Source organism: Xenopus laevis, chromosome 5S, assembly GCF_017654675.1.
Source record: "Xenopus laevis strain J_2021 chromosome 5S, Xenopus_laevis_v10.1, whole genome shotgun sequence".
NCBI lineage: Eukaryota > Metazoa > Chordata > Amphibia > Anura > Pipidae > Xenopus > Xenopus laevis.
In genome coordinates, this window is record NC_054380.1 from 102,459,733 (window position 1) to 102,471,085 (window position 11,353).

At 39.5% G+C, this 11,353-nt stretch overlaps 1 protein-coding gene across 1 annotated transcript; it reads right to left on the minus strand.

Moving 5' to 3' along the window:
* Positions 1–1,742: 1,742 nt before the first annotated feature.
* On the minus strand, positions 1,743–3,239 carry c3orf80.S (chromosome 3 open reading frame 80 S homeolog). The gene has a single exon (XM_041564908.1). The coding sequence runs from the start codon at positions 2,359–2,361 to the stop codon at positions 1,798–1,800; it is 564 nt and encodes a 187-aa protein (XP_041420842.1). The 5' UTR covers positions 2,362–3,239; the 3' UTR covers positions 1,743–1,797.
* Positions 3,240–11,353: the final 8,114 nt, after the last annotated feature.

Here is an 11,353-nt window from a genome sequence, read left to right on the forward strand (position 1 = left end):
ATATACAGTATATACCAGTGGTGTCCTTCCTGAGGCCCTGCAGCCCCAGCTGGGTGGTTTTAGTTTGGGCATCTCTGAACCACAATAAAAATGCTCCAGCCATCTGACAGTAAACAGATTTTTTCCAGTAAAAATGATCATGACTGGTAAAACCCTAGATTTAACGGAAAACATTAACAAAACATTAAAATATTAATATTACAATAAAATATGTAATATTTGGTAAGCTTCCAGGTCTGACAGTCTTAAAACAGGCAACTAAAATAATTACCTAAAAAAATATTGTAAATAATAAAGATTATAGGCATTCAATTGGAATATTTTGTATATCCACCAAAATCATGTCTCTTTCGTAGGTGGTCCCCATGTAGTATATTTACTCAAAAAGTGCCAATAAAAACACAGAGCTGCAACACAACTTGTAAAAGTGATGAATTTTATAAAGTAGGGAAGTTTTCATCCTAAATCTATCACAGCTGTTTGTCAAGCACCAGGCAATGTCTATGGCTTGATATTCATGTTAAAAAGAAGTCCCTTAAATTTAAGGTTTGCAGGAGTTCTCCACCTCAAAGTCACAGTGTGCGATCGTAGTTGCCGCATCCTAAATGCCTTTCAACTTTGCCCAATGGCCTCAGCTTTTTGACCCCTCTTGGCCTGAACAAAGGTTACGTGGTTAATGTGTTCAGTTGATAGAATATCCTATTCTCAGGCACTTGAGATAAATGCTTGTACATACCAAACAAGATGGCAATGAGATGTGTGATATTTCTTTGCTTTTGTTTCCAGAGCTTGGAATCCAAGAGTTTTTCTAGCAAGTGATATCTAGGAGTTTATTGATTACCCAGTTAAAGGATCAAGATGCATTACTTCTGATGAAGGATTATTTTGGATGAAGGAAAGCTGACTGTGGCTTCCAAGTCAAAATACAGACTGTGTAGCAGATTATGGCTTCATGGCAGCATTGGCTGTTGCTGAAAGAGAACTCATCCTGGAATATCAAACCAGTTATGGAAAGTGCAGGCAAAGTCCTATAAGAATTGTAGCTTAAATGCATTTAAGTCCAAATGACATTGCATGTCAAATCAGTGGGTAACGACCTGGAATTGTTGATTTAGAAGCCAATTGTATGCCACTACAAAGCAATGTGGTGCATTGAATTATGCTGTGAATTATGGGTGCTATGAACATAATGGGAAATAAAGGATAATGAAATTTAGGGCAGTAAAGATTATAGGATACAGGCAGCAGGATAGTTGTGCTTTAACCCAGTCTCGGGAAATTGACTGCCTTCTATGGTGGTATTGCTGTCCAACCTGGCTCTTGTACTACTGCAACCCCAGCATGCCCTCATAGCTCCAGGTTGGAAAGACATGCTCTACAGTAAGAAACAGAACAATTTATCTACATAAATGATGAAAGTCTTAGAATATTGCTGTTGCAATTCTCCCTCTGGAACAGAGAATATTGAAATACCTGCTACTAATTGCAGCCGTGACAGAGGCAGTCAGTGCTCCAGAGAAACATTAGGGCATTGGCGCTTCTTACATTAGAGCATTGACACTTCAAATGCAAACGTGGCTAATGGAAAAAGAGAAGAATATTAATGCGGTTTGGTGGACAGACAAACAGGGATGCTCGGAAGGGCTGCAGGCTGAAAAGAGATGGAGGCAGGAGAGACTGTATGTCAGTGAGGTGTGCTGGAACAGACTCTGAATTGATATTAGGATTAGGATGGGGTGAAGTGCTATATTTGAAGTCATTGTTTCACACAAAGCTGTTCCAGTTTCAGTAGGAGGGTTAAGGTCCTGGCCTGTTGTCCTCCAGTGCCTGGGCAGGTATCTGTGACACAGGCAGGATGACTTGGTTTGGTCTCATTGACTCCTCATAGGTGGGCAAATATTTGACCTCCTCGTAGCTTGGAAGCTGCAGGAAAATTGGTGAGGAAATGATGTGAAGCTCATGCTCAGGCAAGTGTCGGACACTGTCTAAGAGAGAGTCTTGAGAGCTGGTCTCATTGAGCAGCCCGGGAGCACCCTGAGAACGCTGTTGCTGCCGGCTGTACCTGCGAGGGCTGGGGCAAATCATCCTCTGCAAGAAGTAGCCGATGGCAAACAGCACCAGCAATATGAGGAGCCCAGACAGCTTCCTGACAAACCAGCCCACATTGTCCAGGAAAGTGTGGAAGGGTAGTTTACAGCATTTAATCTCTGTTTGGCTGACATTCCCAAACACACAGCAGCCCTCCTTGTCTCCGCACAGCAGATCTCCACAGCTCCAGCCAGCCTGGGACTCCTGCAACAGCTCAAGCCATAGCAGCACTACCCTGAACAGCAGGGACCTTTCCACAAAGCACTGCACCATCCTCAGCTCATGCACCTCTCCGATGAGTACAGGGGGAGCAGGCAGACTGCAGCAGGCACTCTTTGGAAGTGTCACTAGCAACCTCACATCTTGATGAGTCTTTTGGGAGGGGGACTGACTGAGGAATGAAAAGCTGCAGCCCCCAGCAATCTGCTGTTAGTCCCACTGCTGCTGGTGAGGGTGTGAATCCGTTCTTAGGGGTTCCAGTGACCTTGGACTCAGTCAGGTTGATCATTGCTTAAAAGGCGAGTGGAGCAGCAGCTTCGGATGTCAATGCCAGCCCAGCATCAGCACATACTGCAAGCTGAGGGGGAATAATGACTGGCAAGTAAGCTTCATGGTAAATGACCGACAAACCCAAATACACTTGCACGGAATGCCAGTGCATGTCATTATTTTTACTGCACCTTGGAAATGTATGCAGCTGCAGCAGCTTCTCTTCAGCGTTCCAGCACCAGGAATAAATCACTGGCAAGTGCAACAATTACTAATGGGATACAAGGACAACGACTCTTCTATCCAGTCTCTAGCTATTATTAAGGGTAAATATTCAGCATCCTTAAAACCTCACTGTCTAATCACAGTGGCATCTAAGGAGGTATTACTGCCCCAATCAGCTTACACTCCAGTCACAGGGGTAATTATAAAGGTAAGTGTTACCTTGGTCCTTATAGCCCATCACAGGGGTATTTACTGAGATATGACTACCCCAAACAGGCAACAATAACAAGGTTTTATTGCTCCAGTTTCAAAAAATGTTTTGTTTGCCCCATGATTCTAGTTTTCCATATTTTGTTTACTATTTTGTAGTGGCTGCCCTCAGATTAGCATTGATTGATATCTATTCTGTCTAGTTGCTCTGGAATGTATAAGCACTCATCATAGGAAGATCAATATTGGAGCTACCAGATTAGGTTTCTTAAAGAGGCGATGACCCAAAAACTGCAATGCAAATATACAGTATACGAAAATCTATGTTATTGGACTTTATTAACCTTCATAAACTGATGAAAGAAAAAAGGTCAGTCAATAAAAAAATTTTTGCAAGGAGGAAGAAGCAATTAAAAATGCAACTGATTGATTTACTGTTTTTTGGTTGTAAGAGTCTAAACACACTAACCACAATTCCCTTTATCAGAGCAAATGTCTCAGAGGCTGATGCCACTGTGCAGCTTGAAATGCACCTAAATCAAGTTTACTTCCATATAGCATTTTTAGGGGGGTTATTTATTAAAGTCTGAATGCCAAAAACCAGGGGAAAAAATTTACCATGAAATTCAAATTTTTAGTGGAAAAAAAAACTCCTTTTTTTCAGGATTTATTATACCCCAAGGATGGAAAAAGTCAGAATCCAAAAATCCGGCATCGCAGACCTGCCAAGGTTGCATATAAGTAAATGGGAGAAGTCCCTAAGATGTCTTGATCTGCGCTGGGTTTCGTAATTATCCAAATATTTCATGGCTTTCAGCAAAAATCGGGTGGAAAATCTGAAAAAATCGTATGATTCGTTTTTTTTACGATTCATTTTGAGTTTTTTTTTCAAGTACAGGAAATTTTTGGGAAAATGTATTTATAAATAAGGGGGAAAAAAACCTGTGCGGATTTGGTCGGAGTATTTTTCAGAAAATAATGAGATAAATTCGGACTTTGATAAATGGGCCTCCCAGTGACCATGCAATGGTTAACTCCTGTGCCCCTTGGTTTGAATGAGTTATTTTAGTAGGCAAACCAAAGATTGCACATTGCATAATGCAACAGAAGGGATTGATTAAGTTGCATCTGCAGGGTTCATATAACACAGGTAGATGCAAGAGTTTGGTGCACTGTTGGGTGCCAAAATGCACAAATTAGAACATGCACCACAAGTTACTACACTGTTTCCTACAAGACATCCCTTTAGCCAACACCTGCCTATTTACAGAGCTCACTGTGTCCTGTGTATAGCCCCTGCCTCTTTGTAACTGCATAGCAATAGCACACATCAATAGCACACATCAGCACTGTGCAGGTTCATGTTCCAATGTACCACTCTAATGCTACTTACTTACATCGAAGCACGAATTACACCTAAAGGTGAAGTTTTCACTTCTAGAATTGGATACAAATATTTTCACCAGGTTGAAGGGAGTGAAATCATACTGGAACGCTGGAAAATTGAGAATTTTCACAAATGAGACGGGTGTTTGCATGAGCACAGCCGCTGTGTGAGGTTGTTGTGAGTGAAAATAGCATTGACAGTAATTTAAATTTGCAATTTGCAAAACTGTTTTGTGCATATTTTGGCGTAACTCAAATGCAGATCGTGCGATAAAAAATTCACAATTTGCAATTTTTGCCATTTATAAAAAGTTCTAATGGACAGTTGCAGTGTGGAAAAATTGCATTTCTGTTTGCATATTAAATACAGCACTCTTTTCCAGTTTTATAAATATAACCATTTTCACGGCAAATATATTCTCTGTGTGAACCAATCTGCCTCGTGCAAAGTTTATAAATGAGCCTCATGGGGTTTGGCACCTTTTGTACTTTGCCATCATGAATTACCGTCAGCCTGTATGTAACAGTAGTTTCTGGGTTCCACACATTGCATCAATAGGCTCAATGGACTTGTTACTAACACAGCCCATCAAAAGTGGAAATTGCATCCATCACAGCTTGCATGCTGCATATTTAACAAACAGACTCTACTTTTGCATCCATATTGGTTCACCGGATGCAATTGTGTTGGGTGCACACAACTTGTGGGGAAGAAAATCAAAAAGGAACTTTGCACTAGGCACTTTGTTTATAAATGAGCCCAGAGTGTCTGGCCCAGGGCCGCCATTAGAAATCACAGGGCCCCGCACAACAAACAAAAAATCCCCCCTCCCTACAAGTTATTTAAACAAAGAACACTGCACTTACATACCTCCCAACATTTTGGAAATAGAAAGAGGGACAAAAAGATTGGCCGCCAGTAAAATTTGGCAGGTTATGAAAGTTTGAACACATTTCTGTGGTTTTTATGTGTTATTACAGTTTTGCTAATAAAGATGAGTTGCCCTTTAAACTGCAAGTCACTGTTTTCCCAACCCCAACCTGCTTATTTTAAATTGTTACTATTGCTTCTTTGCTTATCTTTAATTGCTTATCTTTAATTGTTACAATTGCTTCTTTGCTTATCTTAAATTATTACAATCGGTGGAGCTCATGATTTGCCAGTGAAATCCTGGTAAAGTCACATAGGGATTGGATAAGCTGAATGGGACGTTCAAATGTCACCCAACCAATTCCCATGTGGCTTTACCAGGACTAACACTTCACTGGCAAATCAGAGCACAGAAAGCTGTTAGAATCAAAGATGCAGGCACTGGAGCACCCACTTGCCCTCTCTTCTGAGAGTCTGCAGCTATCCAAGTGAGTGCTGCAAGACCAGGCCCCCTTAATACCCCAAACCATCCCCCTTATGCCTCCCTGATGGTTTGGACATGAGTGTCATTACTGCTTAACTTGTTTATGAGATGCCAGCTGCAATGTATGCTGGGTAAGCATAGCTACACTCAGTAGGCCAGTATTTGTCTAAGTGCAGATAAGAATGAATGCAGAGAGCAGGGATGTCCATGCTACAATCCCCCAGCTCTTGCTGAACTTGACTCTCATTTGTAACAACTGGAAAGCCATATGATAGACAATACTGATGAAGCATCCACTTGATACAGCATGTGTGTTACATGAAAGATTTGTCTTTATATAGTGTCTTATACCAACAAATAATGTATGTAACAGAGCAGCAATATTGTTTTCAAGCTGTTTCTCTTGCCTTCAAATGGTTAGATGTGTTTCTTCATACTTTCTCAATAGAGGACTTATATTTAAGAATAGGGGTGATGGAACATGGGGTGCTATGTCACCTGTGGGAAATCTCCTTTCCAGTGCGTGATAAAAATACCTCCTAACCAGGATGAATGTAGATGAAATTGTGGGTAAAATAGTTTAGTGAGAGAGTATAATTATGGAACTTAAAATAACATAATTGTTCTACCTCTTTGGCAACAAAATAATGAGTATTAAGATCATTTACTGGTCAGAGTATCAGAATTTAGAGGTGGTTTATGTTGCCTTTAGCCCTGATGAGCCTGAATCATTTTAAAGGGATTCTGTCATAATTTTTATGGTGTCGTTTTTTTTTCTACAATACACTGTTTACTCTGCAAATAATTCACTCTACAATATAAAATTTAATTCCTGAACCAGCGAGTGCATTTTTTTCAGTTGTAATATTGGAGTGTAGGCAGCCATCTCAGGTAATTTTGCCTGGTCATGTGCTTTCAAAAAGAGCCAGCACTTTAGGATGTACCTGCTTTCTGGCAGGCTGTTTGTTTCTCCTACTCAATGTAACTGAATGTGTTACAGTGGGACCTGGATTTTACTATTGAGTGCTTTTCTTAGATCTACCAGGCAGCTGTTATCTTGTGTTAAGGAGCTGCTATCTGGTTCCCTTCCCATTGTTCTGTTGTTTGGCTGCTGGGGGGGAAAGGGAGGGGGTAATATTACTCCAACTTGCAGTACAGCAGTAAAGAGTGACTGAAGTTTATCATGACACAAGTCACATGACTGGGGGCAGGTGGGAAACTGACAATATGTCTAGCCCCGTGTCAGATTTTAAAATTAAATATAATAAAATCTGTTTGCTCTTTTCAGAAACGGATTTCAGTGCATAAATCTGCTGGAGCAGCACTGATGTGTTTTGAAAAAAGCATTTTTTCCCATGACAGTATCCCTTTAATAACATTGGCATCAATCACTATTTTTACCAGCCAGGGAACAACCCGAGTTCCAGTTCTAGGAACTACACTGAAAAGCCTCAGAAGCAAATTAGAGGGTTAAGTTCCTTTTAGGAAATCTATTTTAGAAGTCTGAATATTGATCTTTTTTGTGCTGTTTGCTTATACATTCCAGAGCATCTAGACAAACGAAATCATCACTCAGTGCTAATCTTAGAACAGTGACCGTGTGAGGTGTAAAATGATGCATTTCTTCAGATTTTTCATTAGAAATTGAGAGATGCAGTATTTGGTTATTAAAGAGTTGGAGAAGGATTTTATGTAAAATAAAGCTACATGTTGATTGTACATTGGTAGGAACTCCACAATGTCCAGGGTTTCCTTAATACCATTAGAATTCAACTGTATTCTACTTTGGGACTGCAATGCCTCCTTATATATATTACAATTACACTGTTGTGTTCTTTAAGTGCTTTTGTACTTGTATCCCATTAATATTTGTTGCACGTGCAAGTGATTTATTCCTGGTGCTGGAACACTGAAGAGAAGCTGCTGCAACCTCATACATTTTCGACATGCAGTAAAAATAATGACATTCACTGGAGTTCTGTAGAAGTGTATATATGTTTGTAGGTCCTTTACCATCAAGCTTATTTTGTCAGGCACAGAGCCCTGTTATTCATTATCTGCTCTGATTTTCAGTGTTTGCTGGGCTGACGCTGACACCCGAAGCTGCTGCTACACTCACCATTTCAGCAATGATCAACCTGAATCCAAGGTCGGATAAATTCAATACTGTAAGCTGCCCTTCTGCTCCTACCTGGGCAATGTAGATTGGTTTGTCTAAAAGCTGCCCAGACTTCATATTTTTATTACTTTTATTATTTATTACTTCATATTTTATAATTACTTACCCTCTTATTTGTGGTCATTTATCCTGCCCAATATACACGTCAGTATTTCACCCATTTCATTGCCTCACTGCATTCCTATTTTGTCCTAATAATAATCCAGCTTGTGTTCCAACACACCTCACTGACCAGTAAGTAGTCTCTTCTGCCTTTGCATGTTTTCTTCCTGCGCCACCAATCCTTAATTGTCCTGCAAACTACATTAATATTCTTCTCTTTTTATCTATGTTTGTATGTGATGTGACAATGCCCTTTTGTTGATGTTTCTATGGAGCACTAATTGCCTGTGTCATGGCTGCAATTAATAACAGATATAGAATTATTCCCTGTGCAACACAACCAATGACCCTCCAGTGTTAGCTTGCCCTCAACTGTCAGGAGATTCTCTAAGTTGTCTTAACTTGTAGTAGCAAAACATGAAATTGCTCCTGATCTCCTGATATACTTATCTTAGCATTAAGTGAATTTGGTATGATGTTCAGAATGGTGTATTTTAACTTCAGTTTTTCAGGCTTTCTTCTGAAGCTTTCTAGTTTGGAATATGAACAGTTGAGTTGCCAGTGCCCCATGAAATGAACCAGTGATTTTAATGAAGGACTGGAAGATGATTAAGGCAAAGGTTGAACAGGAATGTAATTAATTGAACTAATCTAGATTTAAAGTGAATTATCTTGTTGAGTGACCTGCATAGATAGACTAGATTATTAAGATAAATACGGTACTGAGATATACAGATTCTGCAGCCTTGCTCTTACAAACTTTTTGGATCAACTTCATGGAAAATAGAAGGCACCTCTAAGTTTGGCTGTAGCATTTGTCTCACTTTTAAATGACCTAGAGGCCCTACCACATCTTCTGTCTTTTTTCTCTTTGTGGACCCGTATCTGCTTGTATCAAAGTGACTGATACTCTCAGTTTCTCTCTGACAATTGCAGAAGGGAATTTAAAGGAGAATTAAAGGCTTGCAGCACCTGGGGTGCCAAATGTTAGGCACCCCCAAGTGATTGTATTGACTTACCTGAAACCCCGGGCCGGTGCTCCTATCGGCAGAAAACTGCTTCAATATGTGTTCATCCACTGGCTTAGTTAATTTTACTTAATTTCAGTTAGTTGTTGTCAGTCTCTTTAAATGGTATTTCGTTTTTTAATAACACTGTGCCATTGTATCGATTACATGTCTTTCTTCCACTGCATAATATTTGCTGTCATACTGTTATTACTTGTTTAACATGAAAATGAAATAAAATATTTTCAAAATAAAATAAGCAGAAAACTGCACCGGGTTATACCAGTGAGCACCACAAACTCAATTTTAGATTAAACTTTAGGTTGCATAGAGACATTCAGGAAGAGATAGCAGAAAGGCAATCAGTGACTTGCTAAAAGAAAAGATGCAAATTATTATTATATGTTTGAATATATTGAAGATGACCTAATTTTAGGGAGACTAAGTTTACCTAAGTATTCCTTTTTCTCTGCCTATCGGAGTGAGGTGATCCAAAGCAAAACTACTTTAAAGGTTCAATTAAGATGCAAGATGGGTAGCATGGTGATTCAGTTAGTAGTACTTCTGCTTTGCAGTGCTGGCCTCCTTAGTTCAATCCCAGCCATGGCAACCTACGTAAAGGTGTTTGTACGGTCTCCCTGTGTCTGTGTGGGTTTTCCCCTGGGTACTCCAGTGTCCTCCCATGCTCCAAAAATATACAGGTAAGTTCATTGTCAACTGACCATACTGTGTGTGAATGTAATAGGAACCTTAGCGTAGAAGCTCCTCTGGGGTAGAGGCCAATGTGAATGATCTACAAACTCTGTACAGTTCTTCAGAAATGTATTAGCACTATACAATCAAAAGGAAATAAATAGGTGGTCTTCTGTTTCAAAAGCTGCAGGAATATCTAAAAGTATGAGTAATGAATTATTTACATTTGGGAATGATAAGATCATTGGTGACTTTGATGAGAGCAGATTGTGGTGTAGTGGGCATAGTCTAGATTGCAGGGGGTTATGAATGAAGTTGTGACTCTGTAAGTGAGAGGTTGGACCTTTCCAACATTGTGCTTGCAAAGGAAATAGAGAAATTGATAATTGGTAGAGTAGCTGCATTCTTATGAGGATGGGTGGAATTAATGCTTATTTGGATGACGATGGAAAAATAGTATATAAGATACCATCATACTACTGGGCCCAAATCATGATATGTTTTGTCTGTGTATATATGTGTGTGTAATGCTGTTCTTGATTGGCACACATTCAGTATATGTGTATATACCAGACCTAAAGGTATTAAATAAAGGAGGGCCCCAGTGCTAGAGAAATTGGAAATTTCATGGAAATGTGGTGAAATGACTAAACATATCCATATGGAGAATATTATGGGCCTCTGAAATAGCTGGGTTCCAGTGTGCTCGCACCTAGTTCTACCCCTGGGCCAATGTGCATAACAATAAAAGTAGAATCATTTTGTGAATATATATTTAAAAGAAAACGTTTTATGAATTAAAATGTCCTTTTAGACCTTTGAAAGGATCCCACTGCACAAGGATTAATAAAGTCTGCATTGATATATACCAAATTCTGATGCTCAATGATACTTAAGAAGCAAGCTATTAAATGAATGCAGGAAGAAACCAGCCTAGTGTGACCTAAGACTCCAGTAAAGTAATGCAAAAGCCTTATTCTCTGTGGTTAAAGCATAAATGCTGTTATGCAGTTCTAATGCCTGTTCACTGCAGTATAGCAGAAAATAAATGTGACAGAAATAATAAATTCCAAGCTGTAACCCTTAGTGATAAGGCATCTACGTATATTTGCTGAATGCTTAACCTGGCTTTGCAGAATGTCTGTGTGTGATTTGGTGATTTAGAGATCGGAGCAATATATTGAAAGAGTAATATAAATACAGCTATAAATATTACAACACATGTAAAGCAGCAACAAAGAAGGCAAAAAGGAACACATGATTGCTTCAATTGGAAAGATCAATCCTAAATAATTTTTGAATCATATCTCATAGTACTAAGATGCGTGTGGGTCCATTACATGGAAACATTTTGGCTATAGAGAAGGTCTACTCTCAGCTGAAGGAACCACCATGCTCCGCTAATTTCACAATGAACAGCCGGCGCTAGTCAGCATTCACTGTCTCAGTTGCAGATACTATAAAACAGAACAAAGCATGCTCTAAGGGATAAAAAACAATAGTGCGATTTAATAAAAGAAGCAAAGTTGCTTACATGTCCAATCACCTTTAGCAACCAATCATTAGGTAGAAGTTACTGGTCAGCTGTGTAAAAGCGAAGATGTCATTGGTTACTATAT

What these genes read in the sequence shown, in the direction of transcription:
- c3orf80.S (XM_041564908.1), bottom strand. Translation starts at nt 2,361, where the DNA reads ATGGTGCAGTGCTTTGTGGAAAGGTCCCTGCTGTTCAGGGTAGTGCTG.